The following is a 21,105-nucleotide window of genomic DNA, read 5'->3' as shown; positions in this document are numbered from 1 at the left end:
TGTCTTTTCTGCTACACAAGCTAGGAGCTAGAGAGCCACTGACCTGGATTTTCAGCTTTATTAATAAAAGGTTGTGGTTTTGTGAAATGTGCATAATTTTGCAATCATTGTGTGGTTTTTGTACACATTAGATTTATGATGAAAATCTATTTTCCATCATTTTGTGCACTATACGTTTTCCACAGGCCTCTTAGGCATGGGTTTAGGTGGCAAAAAATACATGCATGTGGTGTTAAACAGTATGGGGGGGACAATAAAAACTCATTTTGGAAAGGCAAACAATACCAATGTAATTCATGGGTGTGGTAGAAATAAAATTACCCATCACAGGGTAGGAACAATACATTGGGCTGCTACACACTATATAACAAGCAATTTAATATAAGATATAAAAACTAAACAGAGAGTCAAGTGTGAGCGCTATTTCATAAAAAAGATCAAATAAAATAAAGCATGAGAAAATTACTTTATTAGGGAATCCCTCAATATAAAAAATAATAAAAAAAAAAAAAGAGTACAGGTACTTATAAAATAGATTAAAAGTATGTATCAATCAGAAACCCTGTATGAATGCTACCTAAGTTGTAAGAATGTTGTAAATCTGCTACAAAAAGTATCAGAAAAATTCCACAAAATATGAACACACTTTTGATCTATTTGTTAGTGCAAACCCAAGGGAATCAGGAAAAAAACAAACAAAAACAAAAAAAACCTGATTTTCATTGGATTGATGCTATGAAATTATAAAACCATGTGTCAATAAACTTTTGCTCATTCATGCAGAGGGCCGATGTTATCATTAACAAGTTCATGTAACTCCTTAATGCTTAAGTTCTACCTCATACTAGTGTGACCGTTTTCACCTCTTATGCCAAGTGAGAGAATGGGTTACATGAGAGAGGATTTTGACCCACCCCTAGATTTCAGGGGAGGCACCCTATATTAATTTATACATCTTAAAGGACCACTCTAGGCACCCAGACCACTTCAGCTTAATGAAGTGGTCTGGGTGTCAGGTCCCTCTAGGATTAACCCTTTTTTTTATAAACATAGCAGTTTCAGAGAAACTGCTATGTTTATACTGAGGGTTAATCCAGCCTCCAAAACCTCTAGTGGCTGTCTCATTGACAGCCGCTAGAGGCGCTTGCGTGCTTCTCACTGTGAAAATCACAGTGAGAGCACGCAAGCGTCCATAGGAAAGCATTGGAAATGTTTTCCTATGCGACTGACTGAATGCGAGCGCGGCTCCTGCCGCGCATGCGCATTCAGCCGATGACGTCGCAAGGAAGAAGGAGAGGAGGAGTAGAGCTCCCCGCCCGGCGCTGGAGAAAGAGGTAAGTTTAACCCCTTCCTCCCCCCAGAGCCCGGCGGGAGTGGGTCCCTGAGGGTGGGGGCACCCTTAGGGCACTCTAGTGCCAGGAAAACGAGTATGTTTTCCTGGCACTAGAGTGGTCCTTTAATCTTGTGGGTTCTACTAAATAAAGTGCCCCATTGTGTAAATCAACTATATTACATAATGTTATGTTTTATTTTGTTATGGGCTCAGCTGGTAGGTTGCGAATGAGAGAATTTACCTGGAAAACGAGCCATGGATAAGTTAAAGGAACACTATAGTCACCTAAATCACTTTAGCTAAATAAAGCAGTTTTAGTGTATAGATCATTCCCCTGCAATTCCACTGCTCAATTCACTATCATTTAAGATTTAACCCCTTAAGGACTGGACTGTTTTTGGGATGTTGTACGTTTGCGACCAGGCCTCTTTTTACACTTTTGTGGTGTTTGTGTTTAGCTGTAATTTTCCGCTCTCTCATTTACTGTTCCTATACAAATTATATATTGTTTTTTTCAGGACAATAAGGGCTTTCTTTACATACCATTATTTATATAATCTCATGTAATTTAATTAAAAAAAAAAAAAATACGATGAAAAATTTAAAAAAATACATGTTTTGAAAAATCATTTACTCATCTACAAAAGTGAATAAAAAAAATTTCTATATAGATTCAAAATTTTGTCCTGAGTTTTAAAATACCCAGTGTTTACATTTTTTTTTGCTTTTTTTTTGCAAGTTATAGGGTTATAGGTACAAGTAGGATATTGCGGTTTCAAAACATACATTTTTTCAAATTTATCAATAGTGACATTGTAACACTATTATCTGTCAAAAGTCTCTGAATAACACCACACATGTACATATTTTTTTTAAAGTAGACAACCCAGAGTATTTAATATAGGGTATGTCCAGTCTTTTTTAGTAGCCACCTAGTCGCAAAAACTGGCCAAAGTTAGCGTTCAGATTTGTTTTCTGTGTGAAAAAAGTAAAAAACTAAATTGAACGCTAATTTTGGCCAGTGTTTGTGACTAAGTGGCTACTAAAAAAGACTGGACATACCCCATTTGCAATACCTTGGGTTGAATTCTTTTGCAAATGGTATGCCATCATGGGGGTAATTCTCATTCCTGGGCTACCATACGCTCTCAAAGGCAACGTAACCAACCTGGCCATTTTCAATGTAAAAATATTTGACCCATATATTTGACCCTGTAACTTTCAAAAATGCTATAAAATCTGTACATGGGGGGTACTGTTATACTTGGGAGACTTTCCTGAACACAAATATTAGTGTTTCAAAACAGGAAAACATATCACAACAATTATATCATCAGTAAAAGTGCTGTTTGTGTGTGAAAAATGAGAAAAAAAAGTCACTTTCACTGACAATATCATCGCTGTGATAGGTTTTACTGTTTTGAATCACTAATATTTGTGTTCAGCGAAGTCTCCCGAGTAAAGCGGTACCCCCCATGTACAGGTTTTACGGTGTCATAGAAAATTACAGGGTAAAATACAGTGCTAGCAAATTAAATTCTCAAATTGCAATTAATAAAATTACTTAATTATGTAAAAATATTACATAAATATGCACGTAGAATTTAAATATATATGCATATTTATATATTTGAAGTCTACGTGTGTATTTATATAATTATTTATGTAATTTTGTATATGGACAAATGTATATTTCGTATTATTTTTATTTATTTATATATACATAGATAGATATACAATTTCATTTTAAGTGTATTTTGATATAAATATATATATATTAATATCAAAATACAGTTAGAATAAAATTTCATATAGATATGTAATTTTTTTTAATTTTATTATTTTTATTTAATTTAATTTACTTATTATTTGTATTTTATAATAATATATATATACAATATATATAGTTATATATATTATATATACGTGTGTAATTTAATTATAAGTGTATTTTTATATTAATATATGTACATACTAATATAAAAATACACTTAGCATGACATTATATATATATATGATATATAGACATATATTATATAGGCATAATATATGTCTATATATCATATATATACACATATATAATTATTATTTTTTTTATTAACTATTAACTTTTATTAACTTAATTTTTTTTATGATTTTACACTAGCAGGGAGACTGCCTGTCAGCACAGACAGTCCCCCTGCAGGCAGACACATGGACACATATTGTGACCATGTGGTCGCCCTGTTGAGCGATCACATGGCCCCAGGGGTCCTAATCTGCCATGGGGAGACTGTCTGGGCTGCAGGCAGTCTCCCCACAACGGGAGCACCGCCGATCGCCGCCGGGGGAACGACGGCGATCGGGTAAGTACATTGCACCTTTAGGACGGTTCAGGACCGTCATCGGTCGGCAATGCAAAAATGCCGATGACGGTCCTGAACCGTCCTCGGTCGCTAAGGGGTTAAATCACTTTGTTTCTGTTTATGCAGCCCTAGCCACACCTCCCCTGGCTATGATTGACAGAGCCTGCATGAAAAAAAAAAACTGGTTTCACTTTCAAACAGATGTAATTTACCTTAAATAATTGTATCTCTAAATTGAACTTTAATCACATACAGGAGGCTCTTGCAGGGTCTAGTAAACTATTAACATAGCAGGGGATAAGAAAATCTTAATTAACCAGAACTTGCAATAAAGAAACCCTAAATAGGGCTCTCTTTACAGGAAGTGTTTATGGAAGGCTGTGCAAGTCACATGCAGGGAGGTGTGACTAGGGTTCATAAACAAAGGGAATTAACTCCTAAATGGCAGAGGATTGAGCAGTGAGGCTGCAGGGGCATGTTATATACACCAAAACTGCTTCATTAAGCTAAAGTTGTTCAGGTGACTATAGTGTCCCTTTAACCCCTTAAGGACGCATGACGGAAATTTTCCGTCATTGCAGCACTCCCCTTAAGGACGCATGACGGAAAATTTCTGTCATAAATGAAAATTAACCCCTGATTGCCACAATCGCGGCAATAGTGGGGTTAATCTTCCTGTAGTGTGTCTCCCTATTAGAGGCACACTACCACAGGCAGTTTCACTGAATCAGCCCATGTGATCGCTCTGACCGGGAGTCAGAGTGATCACACGTGCTGCAGTGAAACCTGATCTGTTTCCCTGCAGCTCCGTGTGAGCCAGATCAGTGCTGATCTGTCTCTGGCTGTAAAAAAAAAAGTGTTAGTAACAAAATCCCACCCCCTCATCTCTTTCAAATAAAATTTAACCCCTTCCCTGCCCTCTGATCACTGCCTGAAGTGATCAAAATACAGATCACAGTATTTCACTGTGATCTGATTTTTTTTCTTTTAACCCCTGAGGGTTAACTTTTATTTTTTTTAATCCTCAGGGGTTAAATTTATTTAATTCATTTAAATATTTTAAAATATGTATTTATTTAGCTAAGGTGGGTAGAAGTTAGTGGGGAAATTGGGGGATTTACGGTTAGGCTAGTTAGGGGTTAAAAGTTAAAAAAAAAAAAACAATAAAAAGTAAAAAAAACTTTTGAAAAGTTTAAACAAAGATTTAAAATAGTAAAATAAGTTGTTAAAAGCTAAATAAAACTTTTTAAAAGGTATTAAAAACTTTTAAAAAGTTAAAAAAATGTTTAAAAAAGGGGGAAAATGCGTATTATCGCTACACTTGGTACAGGCTAGCGAAAAAATGATGCCACGGTAAGGTTTCAAATATGCCTTTTGAAACACCCTGGGGTGTCTTCTTTAGGAAATTGTATGCCTTTGTGAAGTAAATGGAAAACACAACCTATTAAAAAAATTCCAAAGTGGGGCATGGACCCAGCGTAAAAATTCTACCTTGAATGGCTGTGTCTCAAATGTGTCCCTTCAACGTTGTCATATACCTGGTAAAGGTACATACGGGGGTATTGCTGTACTCAGATGACATAGCGGAGCAACATATGATGTATTATACTGCTGTAACACATATAAGGTTTGCAAAATATATTTTACAAACTCATTGAGTATGTCAAAAAGGCATATAAAAAGCGTATTATTACCACTACACTTGGTATAAGCTAGTGGAAAAATTATTTCACGATAAGGGTTAAAATACATCTTTTGAAATACCCTAGGGTGTCTTCTTTAAGAAATGGTATGCCTTTACGGGGTAGCTGCAATAATTAACCTACAAACAAACCTCCAAAGTGGGTTATGGACACAGCGTAAAAATGTAAAGTTTGAAAAAACTTAAATGGCTATGTCTCAAATGTGCCCCTTCATGTCCGCATATACCTGGCAAAGGTACATATGGGGGTATTGCTGTGCTCAGACGACATAGCTGAGCAAGATAGGAAGTATTATATAGCCGTAGCACACATAAGGTTTGCAAAATATACAGTACAAACTCATTGTGTGTGTAAAAAAGGCAGTAAAAAATGCTTATTACAACTACACTTGGTACAAGCTAGCGGAAAAATGATTTCACGCTACGGTTCAAAATACATCTTTTGAAATACCCTACGGTGTCTTCTTTAAGAAATGGTATGCCTTTATGGGGTAGCTGGAATAATTAACCTACAAACAAACCTCCAAAGTGGGGTATGGACACAGCGTAAAAATGTAAAGTTTGAAAAAACTTAAATGGCTGTGTCTGAAATGTGCCCCTTCAATGTCCCCATATAACTGGCAAAGGTACATACGGGGGTATTGCTGTACTCAGACAACATAGCTGAGCAACATATAAAGTATTATAAAGCCGTAGCACACATAAGGTTTGCAAAATATACAGTACAAACTCACTGTGTGTCAAAAAGGCAGAAGCAAAATGCTTTTTACCACTGCACTTGATACAAGCTAACGGAAAAATTATCCCACGCTAAGGTTCAAAATTTGCCATTTGAAATACCCTTGGGCGTCTTCTTTAAGAAATAGTATGCCTTTTTGGGGTAATTGGAAAAAGCAGCCTGCTAACATATTTAAAAATAGAATACGGACCCATTAAAACTCTCCATGTAAATTCACACTTAAAAACCTGAACTTATCACATCTCTTTCACAGCACTGTAACTTCACAAAATAGTGTCTGGGTCATACATTGGGCATATTGTTTTACTCAGAAGAGGTAACTGAGCATACTCAGGGGGAATTTATGACAGTGGCACTTATCAAATGTAAGAAATACCCAGCGAAAATGCAACATGTATGTAAAAAAGTTAATTTTTTTTTTTCTCACCACAAAATTTGAAATAAATTGGTGAAAACATGGTGGCAAGTTAAGGTATAATATATGCCTAATAACATACCCTGGAGTGTCTGCTTTCTCAAATGGAAGGCCTTTATGGGGTTATTTGAACAGTCAAATGGCTATAATGCCACAAATTCAGACATATGACCATCTATGAAAATTCCAACTATAGAAACTGAAATAGCATGGTTTCCTATATGGCACTGTAGCTTCACAGAATAGGGGCAAAGGTATACAATGGGGGTATCGTTGTACTCAGCAGATGTAGCTGAACACAATATGGGGTAGCACACACTATACAGGGATAACACACACTATATTTACGAAATACACATTACAAAAACCTTGTTATATGTGAATATGCCAAAATAGAGAAAAAACACAATTTTACTCCAATATTTAGCAGAGATTGGCGGTGAAATGGCTACGCAAAAAGTGTCAAACTAACCTTATGTAAATAGCCTGTGATGTCTACTTTATATAAATATATACTTTTGTGTGGCAATTTTGTTTCATGTAATGGGTATTAAACTTCCAAGACAAACATACCAACTTCTAAAATTGTTTCACATTGAAATTTTATTTTAGACCTTGTAGTTTGTGACCTGTAACTTTCAAAATAAACTGAAATCCTACACATATTATGTACTTTGTAAATCAAGACACATAAATTAATTGATTTTGAATTACTTTTCCTAAGTTGTACATCTAATGCACACATTATTATTGCCAAAACGTGGGGAAAAAAGCATTTTTTTTTTACACATTATTTTGCATTTTTTTTGTAATAAATGAGAATTTATACATGTATAGGTCACATCAAATTAAAGCCCTTTTTGTTGTCTAAAAAACGGTATATAATATGTGTTGGTACAATAAATGAGAGAGATGCAAATTGCAGTTGAACACAAACAGCAAAAAATGCAAAAATTGCTTGTGTCCTTAAGGGTATGTCCAGAAAGTATCAGGAAGAATACAAAATAAATAAAATAAACCTGTTTAAAAATAAATTAAATATATTTTTATATATATATATATAATATGTATATATATTATATATATGTAACGTCATACAAAGTGTATTTTAATATTAGATAATAATAGATGTACATATATATTATATATAAATACGTATAATTAAAATAATAAATAAAATAAATAAAATATTGAAACAAAATTTAATATAAATTATATGTGCATATGTAATTTCATTCTAACTGTAACAAAATACACTTAGAATTACATTCTATATATATCTATCTATATATAAAATACAAATAACCGCAAATATATATATATATATATATATATATATATATATATATATAGATAAATACATATAATTACATAAAAGATTACATTAGTATACACGTAGAATTTAAATACCTATAAATGCATATATATTAAAATTCTACGTGTATATTTAAATAATCTTTTAACGTAATTATGTGATTTGATTAATTAAAATTTGATTGACATGCCTGACAACACAGGGAGAAAGTGCAGAGAATTTAATTCGCAAGCACTATATTTGACCCTGTAACTCTCAAAGACACCATAAAACCTGTACATAGGGGGTACTGTTTTACTCGGGAGACTTCGCTGAACTCAAATATTAGTGTTTCAAACTGGTAAATTGTATTACAACGATGATAGTTTAAGTAAAAGTGACGTTTTTTTTTTACAAGCGAACAGCACTTTTATGGTCTATATTATTGTTGTAATATGTTTTACTGTTTTAAAACACTAATATTTGTGTTTAGTGAAGTCTCCCGAGAATAACAGTATCCCCCATGTACAGGTTTTATGGTGTTTTGGAAAGTTAGAGAGTCACATATAAGGCTTGCATTTCATTTTTTTCACATTGAAATTTGCCAGATTGGATATGTTGCTTTTGAGAGCGTATGGTAGCCCAGGAATGAGAATTACCCCCATGATGGCATACCATTTGCAAAAGTAGACAACCTTAGGTATTGCAAGTGGGGTATGTCCAGTCTTTCTTAGTAGCCACAAACTCTGGCCAAATATTCGTTTTTTGCTTTTTTCACACAAAAACAAATCTGAACGCTAACTTTGGCCTGTGTTTGTGACTAAGTGGCTACTAAAAAAGACTAAACATACCCCACTTTCAATACCTTGGCTTGTCTACTTTTTCAAATGCTATACCATTATGGGGGTAATTCTCATTCCTGGGCTACCACACCGTCTCAAAGGTAACATTACTAATCTGGAAAATTTCAATTTGAAAATGGAATGTTCTATATTTGACCCTGTAACTTTCCAAAACAACATAAAACCTGTTAATGGGGGGTACTGTTGTACTCGTGAGACATCGCTGATTACAAATATGTGCATTTTTTTGCAGTAAAAACAGTGTTATGACATTCACAGTTAAAATGTCAGACGGAAATGCAAATGTAAAAAAAAATCTTATTTTCTCACATTTTTTTAAATTTTATTCATAATAAATTGTGTTCCATATATGAATAGTTAATGATACATTAAAGCCCTGTTTCTCCTGAACAAAATGATATATAATAAGTGTGGGTGCATATAATTTGAAAGAGGGGAACTACGGGTGAACAGACATATAGCGCAAATTCCAGTTTTTGTTTACGTTTTGTTTTGATCAGAACGTGCACTATTGACTCCGTCCTGAAGGGGTTAAAGAAAATAATGCATGGATGACATCGACCACCAATGCAATAGACCATTTGAAATCAGAATGGTGCTATTTTTTGCAATACATTTTTGTTTGTTTCTCGTTCTTAATTGCTTCTTCTGTATGGATAAACATCCTTTTTTACTTTGATTATGGGGTGGACGCCACAGAAAGATTAGTTTGACATCCAGTGGTGAATAAGTCCTTTAAGTGCAAGATCACTGGCATTGTAGTGGCTGGAAAAAAAAAGCCAGTTTGTACCTGATGATTATTATAATGTTTGTCTCTTGCATATACATTTAAAGGAAAATGTGCTCATTGTATGTTTCTTCGTATTCTTTGTTTACTGGAGCCACACTGCTTTAAAATACTTTTTTCACAGCAGAAAAACAGTGTGCCTCCAATTAAATGTTCTTTTACGTTTTGAAAATTGCTTTTTGTATGGAATAGTTTTCTTTCCTGCCCTTTCATACATGATAATGCAGACACCTTTGTACTTAAGAATAATATTCTGCACGTTTGTAGTGCTTTTTCCCCCCCTCTCTTCTGTGTAATAAATAAGTGAGGTACCTTAGTATATATGTGTGTGTCCTTTTGCGCTCGCTTATATATGCATGTTTTTTTTTTTTATTTTGTATTTCTTTCTGTATGGCAAGTGACATCACACCGTGCATTAGAAACCATAAATCTGTCTTTAGATTTTTATAATGAATATTTTAATTTTAAAACGTCTTGTTTTTGTATGGGTTAAAAGTCAATTTTGTTATCTCTGAATCTTAGATTCCCAAAACTGGCCAAACACACGTGCTCATTATGTAAGGGCAACAAACATGTTAATATTTATAATATATTTATTCTATTATATTATATATTTATTGAATATTTCTTTAACTTGAACAAAAAAAAGACAGGGAAGGCAGATGTTGATGTTTTAGTACACGCCAACATGGAATCTGTAAAGAAACTTATATTAAAAGGGGGTGTTAATTTAAAATGTAGAAAAGTACCATGTTCGAAGTAAGTGTATTTAAGTTTTTTTGTATTTCTTTGTTAATTTGGAAACAAAAAAGAAAATGTGTTACACCTAAAACATTGCATTTTGTTTTCATTTTCACTGATTTTCTTTATTGAAAGACATGTTTTTAAATATGTGCCCTTTAAATTCCAGCAGGTGACAATGAAGTAGTAAAGAAGAAGCAGAAGAAGAAAGAAAAGCATAAATCAAAGAAACATGGAAAGAGGTAATCAGGGTGACTAGATTATGTGCCACAACAGTTTGATAATTTTTGGAAGCAACAATCAATTCTAGTGAAAGCATTCCAATCTAGCAGCTTGATATAGTATACATACTGATTGTGTTATGCTGTCTAAACTCAGTGCTAATTATTTTTGATATTAAGCATTTGATATTCCATGCCAAGGTCCGTGTCAATATCATAAGGAGTGGACATGACAAGTACCTGTCATAAAAGTAAAGTTTAAAATTAAGCACAGGAAAGTATTTGAGATTGAAAACCAGCATGTATCAGACTTTATTATATCATTACTCTGATTTTTATTTTTTTATTTTAAACCCAGGTTGCCATTTTGTGGTAAAATCACAGCATTTTCATGCACAACATGGTTGTATTGATTTAAAACTAGCCATACTAGCCATCACTGGTCTTTAACCAGTCTATTTATTTTTTTCTGGTAAGCCATGACTGCATATACAAATGTGTTGGCTCCTTCCACAGTCAGTAGGACAATCACTCACTTCTGTAGATTCAGATTTAGTTATGTACTCTGTAGTCATAGGTTTTACGTGGGGAGCTTTTACATTGAAAGCTGCTGACCGTTTTAGACTGTAGTGGTGTTGGTCTCTCCATGAATTATTCAAAGGAATATATTTTCTTCGAAAAACTAGGATGTGATTATATGAAAATTGATAAAAGAACTACAACACTTCCTTTCTCATGTAACCATGAGGGAAAATGTTTGTGTATTTATAGATCTCTGGAATGTTTATTCCCATACATCTACCGCTCCAGCCCATTGCTGTAAACTGAGATTTGCCGTTAACATTCTCTACTTAAAATTGAATGCAATCCTCTTTAGTGTGGCTTCCGGGACCTCCTCAGAAGTCCTTGTGACCACAATGGCCCATCTAAAAACTCAGGGGTGTCTCATTGCTGGCTTGAAACAAAAAATGTACACAGTATACAGTGAGGGAAAAAAAAGTATTTGATTCCCTGCTGATTTTGAAACACAAAATAACTGTCAGTCTCCCTCGGTCTGGTGCTCCATGCAAGATCTCACCTCGGGGAGTTTCAATGATCGGTGAGGAATCAGTCCAGAACTACATGGGGAGGATCTTGTTTATGATCTCAAAGCAATTGGTAACACACTATGCCGTGAAGGACTGAAATCCTGCAGTGCTCACAAGGTCCCCCTGCTCAAGAAAGCACATGTACAGGCCCGTCTGAAGTTTGCCAATGAACATCTGAATGATTCAGAGGAGAACTTGTGAAAGTGTTGTGGTCAGATGAGACCAATCTCTTTGGCATCAACTCAGCTCACCTTGTTTGGAGGAAAATGAATGCTACCTATGACCCCAAGAACACCATCCCCACCGTCAAACATGGAGTTGGAAGCATTATGCTTTGGGAGTGTTCTTCTGCTAAGGGGACAGGACAACTGCACCACATCAAATGCTATAATTTCTAATATGACAGTTTGTGAACTAAGTTTCACCTTAAATTACAATGGGAATCTTGTACATATAGAAAGTAAAATGAAATGATTTAATCTTCTCTGTCACAAATGTCTGGGTTTAGAATTGATTATATTCCATTAGCATTTAGACAGTCTCTCCATCCCCCGTTCTCATTTCTTATCCCTAGGTTGTATATACTAAGCATTCCTTAGCAAAGGCAAAGAGGTTAGTTTTACAGAAGGGATATAAATCTTGTATCTTTTGTTAGTTTGAAAATAACAAAATGGAGTCTGCTCTGTTCAGAGTGACTGACAAATATACATTTTTAATTTCTATCATAGCACAAAATGTCTGCCGATATAAATACCCTGACAGTGCCTATAGTGGTCCTTTAAGTAAATGTACAACAAATAGCACCCTGTGAAAACACACCATATACTTAAAGGGACACTATAGTCACCAGAACAACTACAGCTTATTGAATTTGTTCTGGTGAGTAGAATCATTACCTTCAGGCTTTTTGCTGTAAACACTTTATTTTCAGAGAAAATGCAGTGTTTACATTACAGCCTAGTGATAACTTCACTGGCCACTCCTCAGATGGCTGCTAGAGAACTTTCCTGGGTCATGGCTGCCTAAAATGCATCCAAACATTCAGTATCTCCTCCCTCTGCATGCAGACACTGAACTTTCCTCATAGAGATTAATTGATTCAATTCATCTCTATGAGGAGATGCTGATTGGCCAGGGCTGTGTTTGAATTGTGCTGGCTCTGCCCCTGACCTGCCTCTTTGTCAGTCTCAGCCAATCCTATGGGGAAGCATTGTGATTGGATCAGGCTACCACTTCTGCTGATGTCAGCAGGCAGTGGGCAGGTCTAAAGGAAACAGTGACAAAGTAAGCAGCTCCAGACTTGAATACAAGATTTCTAAATGTAGGGATGCATGAGGGGTTCAGGGTGGCTAGATGGTGGTTTTAACTAGGGTTAGGAATATATTTTTGTGTTCCTGACCCTATAGTGCTCCTTTAACATACATTGATGGCTTCCCCTATGCTCGTTCTCTCAGACCGAATGACAATGCATGTACATACAGGAAAACTGAGATCCAACCAAACCTGTAAAAAAAAAAAAAAAAAAAACACTTTCACTATATGTACCCAGGGCCGCCATCAGGGCATGACAACCATAACAGTTGTCATGGGCCCGGCGGTCCTGGGGGGCCCCGAGCCCCACATACTGCTGCAGTAAGTAATGGCTGAGCTGGGGAGTTAAACAATCTCCCCAGCCAGCCTGCACTCAGCAAGGGGCCCGCACAGCCGTCCGCGGGCCCCTGCTGCTACTAATCATGTCCTCCGTGCAGGGCACACTGAGGGACAGCTATAGGGCCCTCCCAAAGACCCCACTAGGCTGCCCCTCAGTGTGCCTGTCTCAGAACACAGCCTCACTGAGCTGCCTGTAACACTGCTCAGGGCAGCTCCGTGTGGCTTGTTTTACAGGAAGTGACATCACCAGTCACAGTGAGCTGTGCGGAGCTGCCCTGAGCAGACTTACAGGCAGCATGTCAGCATTGTGAGGCTCTTTCAGAAGAGGACCACCAGAGAGGTAAGGTTTGGGAGGGTTTTGGGAGCCCCTATCCCCCCCTGCTCCCACTGCATTCCCCTACCCCCCCTTGCTCCCACTGCATTCCCTACCCCCCCCCCTTGCTCCCACTGCATTCCCTATCCCCCCTGGCTCCCACTGCACCCCCTACCCCCCCCCCCCCCTCTCCTGGCTCCCACTGCTTCCCCTACCCCCCCTGGCTCCCACTGCATCCCCTACCCCCTCCCCCCTGACTCCCACTGCATCCCTACCCCCCCCCTGGCTCCCACTGCATCCCCATACCCCCCCTTGCTCCCACTGCATCCCCTACCCCCGCTCCCACTGCATCCCCTGCTCTCTCTGCAGCCCCTACCCCCACTGCTCCCTCTGCAGCCCCTACCCCCTGCTCCCACTGCAGCCCCTACCCCCCTGCTCCCACTGCATCCCCCACCCCCTGCTCCCACTGCATCCCCTGCTCCCTCTGCAGCCCCAACCCCCTGCTCCCTCTGCAGCCCCAACCCCCTGCTCCCTTTGCAGCCCCTACCCCCTCTGCAGCCCCTACCCCCACTGCATCCCCTACCCCCCTGCTCCCACTGCAGCCCCTGCTCCCTCTGCAGCCCCTACTCCCTCTGCAGCCCCTACCCCTCTGCTCCCTTTGCAGCCCCTACCCCCTGCTCCCACTGCATCCCCTACCCCCCCTTGCTCCCACTGCATCCCCTACCCCCCGCTCCCACTGCATCCCCTACCCCCGCTCCCACTGCATCCCCTACCCCCCGCTCCCACTGCATCCCCTGCTCTCTCTGCAGCCCCTACCCCCACTGCTCCCTCTGCAGCCCCTACCCCCTGCTCCCACTGCAGCCCCTACCCCCTGCTCCCACTGCATCCCCCACCCCCTGCTCCCACTGCATCCCCCACCCCCTGCTCCCACTGCATCCCCTGCTCCCACTGCATCCCCTGCTCCCTCTGCATCCCCTGCTCCCTCTGCATCCCCTGCTCCCTCTGCAGCCCCTACCCCCCTGCTCCCTTTGCAGCCCCTACCCCCACTGCGTCCCCGACCCCCCTGCTCCCACTGCAGCCCCTGCTCCCTCTGCAGCCCCTACCCCTCTGCTCCCTTTGCAGCCCCTACCCCTCTGCTCCCACTGCATCCCCTGCTCCCTCTGCAGCCCCAACTCCACTGCTCCCTCTGCAGCCCCCACCCCCCCTGCTCCCACTGCATCCCCTACGCCCCTGATCCCACTGCAGCCCATACCCCTTGCAGCTCCTACCCACTGCAGCCCATACCCCCTACAGCCCCTACCTCCCACCTCCCTCTGCAGCTCCTAACCCCTGCGACCACTGCAGCCCATACCCCCTACAGGCCCTACCTCCCTGCTCCCTCTGCAGCCCCAACCTCCCTGCTCCCTCTGCAGCCCCTGCTCCCGCTGCAGCCCCTGCTCCCGCTGCAGCCCCTGCTCCCTATGCAGCCCCTGCTCCCGCTGCAGCCCCTGCTCCCTCTGCAGCCCCTACCCCCTGCTCCCTCTGCAGCCCCTAGCCCATACCCCGTACAGCTCCTACCTCCCTGCTCCCTCTGCAACCCCTACCTCATTCAGCCCCTACCTCCCTGCTCCATCTGCAGCACCTACCCCTGCTCCCACTGCAGCCTCCCTGCTCCCTCTGCAGCCCCTACCTCCCTGCTCCCACTGAATTCCCTACCCCTTTGCTCCTACTGCAGCCCTTACCTGCTGCTCCCACTGCAGCTCCTGCCCCCTGCACTGTGCGCAATGGTAGGGTTTCGCTTTTGGTAGTGGCTAGTGGGCTACCCAACTGCTCCCACTGCAGCTCCTATTACCCTTTGCACCCACTACATCCTGTCCCTCCTCTGCACCCACTACAGCCTCTATTCCCCCTTGTACCCTCTGCAGCCCCTTCCACTCACACCCTTTACAGCCCCTTCCTTTCGGCACCCTCTGCAGTCCCTACCCCTTTGCACGCACAAACATAAAGGGACACTATAGTTACCAGAACAACTACAGCTTAATTTATATTATACAGCTTAATGTAGTTGTTCTGGTGAGTATAGTCTACCACTGCAGGGTTTTTGCTGCAAAGACTGCCTTTTTAGAGAAAATGCAGTGTTTACATTGCTGCCTAGGAACACCTAGGCGCTTGTCATAGAGAAGCACATATATATATATATACACAGAGGGCCCTCTGCTACCTGTACGAGGAAGAGGGGGCCCAGCAGCACACTCTGTCCTCCTTTCCAGCTGCTCTCTGTCTAACTTTTCTGCACCCTGCGGCTGCCAGAGCGTTGCCATGGGTTACTATGGCAACGCTCCGCGCAGCAGGCAGGCCTGTCTCGTGAGATTTAGTCAGAGAGGAGCTGGAAAGGAAGACAATGTGTGCTGCTGGCCCCCCTCTTCAATGTACCGTGGCTGGCTCCCTCCACCATGCCACTGGATCAACAGGAAATGCGATATCCCCCCTCCCTGGCACAGTAAGAACCAGGGAGGGGGGAATAAAATTGAAATATACACAAATAAATAAATAAAATAATATTCCCCTTCCCCCCTATTTTACACACACACACACACACTGAATCCTTACAAGCACACTCTGCACTACACACACACACACACACTACATTCACTCAACACACTCTGCACTACACACACACTACATTCACTAAACACACTCTGCACTACACACACACTACATTCACTCAACACATTCTGCACTACACACACACTACATTCACTCAACACACTCTGCACTACACACACACTACATTCACTAAACACACTCTGCACTCACTACAAACACTACATTCACTCAACACACTCTGCACTACACACACACCCACACACTACATTCACTATACACATTTTGCTCTATACACACACACTACATTCAATAAACACACTCTGCACTACATTCACTATACACTCTCTGCACTCACTACATTCACTAAACACACTTTGTACTACACACACACTACATTCACTAAACACACTTTGCACTACACACACACACTACTTTCACTATACACACGTTTCACTCACTACAAGCACACTACATTCACTACAAGCACACTACATTCACTATACACACTACATCCACTACAAAAACACACACTCTGCATTCACTATACACACACCTACATTCACTACACACACTCTGCATCTAATGCATGCATACAAACATTACATACATTACACAAAACGTACAATCTGCATCCACTATACACACTGCATCCATGACACACATACCGCATCCACTATACACACTGCATCCATGACACACATACCGCATCCACTATACACACCGCATCCACTATACACACACACACACTTCATCCTTGTGGGCGGACTCAGGGCTGGCCCCGGGGGGCCCAGATCTTGAGCTGTGTCAGGGGCCCTAAAATTTCTGATGGCAGCCCTGTATGTACCCAAAATAAATTTTAAAACAGTAAGGAAATGCAATGTCCTACACATCTTTACCCATTTAAATCCCCTGGTCTGCATTATCGTTGGTTAAGTAATCTGCACGGCTGCAATGTACCATCCATTTACGCAGTCCAGCATCTTCCATCACCACATACTGCACTATGGTACTCTTTCCAATTTATTGGAGGTATACCCCCTCAGTTTTCTCCCTGTACTGCCTGCTTCAAGGCCTGCAGATCTCAGTATAACAACAAATCAAGGTTCTTCACAAGCTTCAAAGATTCAGATGGCTATTTAGTTACCAGAAATGCAGACTGTTGCTTGTGATTTATGCTCCACTGGGTGGCTTATACCTACTTTTACAATAACTCATTGCTATAAACTTTCATCCTCTGTTGTTTTTTAGAAAAGAAGAAATAAACTTGGTGTGAGCGTAAGGATGACACAATGAGGCTAGTGAAGAAAATAAGTTTCCATTTAATGTTTTAAATGCATTATTTTTCAGGTCACATTCATCGAGTGAATCTGAGGAGAGCTCAAAGCCAAAGAAAAGGAAGCACCAAAAGAAAGAGAAAAAAATAAAGCTTAAGTCAAAGAAAGGAAAGCACAAAAAAGACAGAAAAAAAAGAAAACGTGAACGCCATTCTTCTTCTTCCTCATCTTCCAGCAGCTCAGAATCCTCTAGCAGTGACTGACATGATCCTCATTGTACCTTCTGACATTATGGAATGTGGGATAGTATATGATTGAAAATTAAACCAATTTGCTACAGTAAATGGATCAAACCTGGTGTATATAGGTTTTGACATGTCTTTTTTATATACATAAATGGTGTGGTAACTTCAAAAGTGTTGCTGACCACACTGCTATCAGTAATTGCAATAACTAAACCTAAAATAAATAAATCACGAGTACTGATCCTTTTCAATCATCTTAAAGAAAGGCCGAAAGAATTGAGAAAATAACGAGATACGAATTTAAATGAGGTTTTTTTGTTTGGTTTTTTTTTTATGTTTGCTTTGTAATACTTCTTGTTGTTCTCTTTCATTCCTTATTGTAGTACTCCATGAGAATAAAAAAGTAATAAATGTTTGTCTGTGTGTGTGCCATCATGAATTGTATGCAATTCTATTCTGAAATGTAATTAATGTAATAAATGTAATAAGTCATTGTAATCAGATTCTCTTTATCTACTATCAGAACAACCCAAAAATCTTTTGGTGTTACGATATCTCGATTGAACAAATTGATGTAACAATTAATGATACATTTGACGAATAGATTACATTACTTGCTACCTCTTTTAGCAGCAAGGACCTCAACCAAATGTCTTCTGTGTCTGAGACTTAAAGGAACACTAAAGTGTCAGGAATACAAATATGTATTCCTGACATTATGGTGTTAAACTATTTAGGTGATCAGCCCCCTCCGATTGCGTGAGAAAGGTGAGTTTACTTACACTTTTTTTTCCTACTCCCTGCTGCAGCTGGTCCCACACTCATGGCTTACATCATCAATCTTGACAATCTCAGCCAGTCTAATGCTTTCATATGCATTGAATCAGTGCATCTCTATGAGGAACGTTCAGCGCTTCCATGCAAAGCGTGAAGATGTTGAATGCCAGTGATGGACTAGAAAGCACCTCTAGTGGCCGTCTGAGTGACTGCCACTGAAGGTGTTCCTAGGTAGCAATGTAAACACTGCTTTTCCTCTGAATATGCTATAGTAACCAGAGCCACTACATTAATCTGTAGTGATTCCGGTGACCAGTGTCCCTTTAATCTCACCTATTGTCTTATATGTTTGCCCATTCCTCTTGATGTCCTAAGTGTAACATATTCCTCCTCATCTTGCGGTATTTGCGCTCAGTGGCCGTGAGTCTGCATAACTGACTCTTGCAACATGATGGATGCCGGACGCTGGGGATCCACACCCAATTATAGCCCCACGTCTGCCCACGTTAATGACGACGACGTTGTAATTATATCCCACTTTCGTCTTCTGTCTACTTTTTACAACATTGTTTTTTTTAAATTGTGGAGGTATTTTCTCCCTTCCCTCATATAGGTATATTACCAAATTAGTTTAGTTTACCTAGCCCGTTGGTTTGCAGCTGTCAGAGTGTTAGGCCAGACTGTGAGCTTCAGTCTGTACCGTGTATACTAACCTGTTGCTCCTCTTGCTAATTAATGAAGTGAAACTTCCCTTATCATTATTGCTACTCTGTTTATTATTCCATTATACAGGCAGTGCATATCACATTGCAGCAACATCAAGGAGATTTTTTTTACATTATGTTATTAGTTCTGTATGTCTATCAATTTTCTTTTCTTTTTGCTTGCATATATTTATTTAGTTTTTATCGATACGGATAAGTCAAGTTTTATTTAACTCTTGGGATGTATTTAGCAAATACTTAGGTCTTAGTGTCTTATGTAAAGGGACCGGGTCGCTTACAAGAGTATAAATGGGCAGTGAAGAGGGGCCCAGAACTACCCACGCTCGTTTTCCATCCAGCAGCAGCAGGTCGTCTGTTCTTGCGATCCGCTCTTGTGGATCGCGAGAACAGAGGACCTGCTGCTGCTGGATGGGAAACGAGCGTGGAGAGTTCTGGGCCCCTCTTCACTGCCCATTTATGCTGTGCCACCAGGAAACATAGTGTGTGTCCCCTCCCTGGACACAGATAAGAGTGGGAGGGAGGAGGACAGGACGAGCGAGTAAGTATCAGGGAGTGTGGGGGGAAGGGGGGAAACAAACAATACACACTGCTCACTTTCCCAGCCCTTATTCCACACAACACACACACACTGCATCTGCATACACTACACACATACAATACTGCATACACTATACGCAAGCTGCATACACTATATACGCAAGCTGCATACACTATATACGCAAGCTGCATACACTATATACGCAAGCTGCATACACTATACACGCAAGATGCATACACTATACACAAGCTGCATACACTACACACAAGCTGCATACACTATACACACAAGCTACACACACTGTATGCACTATACACACAAGCTGCATACACTATACAAGCGCACACACTGCATCCACTATACAAATACACTTATACATGTGTATCTGTGTGTCTGTGTTTGTTTTGGTGTGTCTGTGTATCTGTATGTATGTGTCTATCTGTATGTGTGCCTGTGTGTCTCTCTCTCTGTGTCTGTATGTGTGTATGACTGTGTTTCTATGTAACTGCATGTGTTTACCTATGTGTCTGTGTATCTGTATGTGTGCCATTGTGTGTATATGTGAGTTTATGTGTATATGTGCATACATCTCAGCATTTCGCCTACACTACACACAAATACGACCCTGCATCCAAATGTCAACACTACATAAAAACACACCACCATATTCAAAAACCACACTACAGAAAAATGCACGCCTGCATTCAAATGCCAATACGTGCAAACACACCTGTACATTCACTCACACATACTCCATACGAAAACATGCTTACATTAAAAATATTCAAACACAGCTCAGTGCTAAATACATTAAAATGATTTGCAGTTGTTTTTTACATTTTAAAGTTGGGGGGGGGGTCCCAAATATAGGATCTGCCCCGGGTGCCAAATGCTTCAGGTACGCCCCTAAAGCCTACCTCATCCCAATAGGTAAAGCCCAAAAGAAAATATTATCCAATCCTGAGTTTGTACAGAAACAATTATGTCATGCCTTCGTGTGTAAATCAGGATATAGAAATACAAAAAGATTACGAGCAGAAACTCTAATCAGTACAAATAGTGATTTGGACAAATATGTTCCAATCACATGATAATAAAATGAAAGTGAAGTATCTCTTAAAAATGCCCCAGATGGTACCGAGATTATATAAATCTCGATAGGGATTCAAAGGTCCTGTACTTGAAATAATCAGGAGCCATTTGTCTGGCTCTTGAGTTTAACTTAAGAATACCAAGGAGGGGGCGGGGCCTAGCATCCGAGCTGAGCGGTTGTGCTGAGCCTCGGCTCCCGCTTAACTTGGCGATTATCGGAGAAATTCCACGTCAAGCACGACACAGCCACACACCGGAGATGTATCACCAAGACGGGGACACCCGGGGGAACCGCCAGATACCTGAATCAAGCCTGTACTCCCCCGGGACCCGGCAACACACCACGAGGCCTACCGGAGATCGAGTAGTGGGGAGGC

General features: G+C 40.2%; 1 protein-coding gene across 2 annotated transcripts in view; it reads left to right on the top strand.

The window, feature by feature from the left end:
* Positions 1–18,094, top strand: part of SREK1IP1 (SREK1 interacting protein 1) — a 63,025-nt gene extending 44,931 nt beyond the window's left edge. Inside the window, exons 4-5 of one of the 2 annotated variants that reach the window (XM_063454065.1) lie at positions 10,392–10,461; positions 17,425–18,094. In XM_063454065.1, coding sequence (XP_063310135.1) covers positions 10,392–10,461; positions 17,425–17,614 — 260 coding nt within the window. In that variant the 3' untranslated portion in view covers positions 17,615–18,094. Of the gene's footprint in view, positions 1–10,388; positions 10,462–17,424 lie in introns of both variants that reach the window. The other variant, XM_063454064.1, reaches the window with a different exon arrangement.
* The last annotated feature ends 3,011 nt before the right edge of the window (positions 18,095–21,105 follow it).

The sequence above is a fragment of the Pelobates fuscus genome, chromosome 5 (genome assembly GCF_036172605.1).
Source record: "Pelobates fuscus isolate aPelFus1 chromosome 5, aPelFus1.pri, whole genome shotgun sequence".
Taxonomy (NCBI): Eukaryota; Metazoa; Chordata; class Amphibia; order Anura; family Pelobatidae; genus Pelobates; species Pelobates fuscus.
This window is presented reverse-complemented; position numbering and strand designations above follow the sequence as displayed.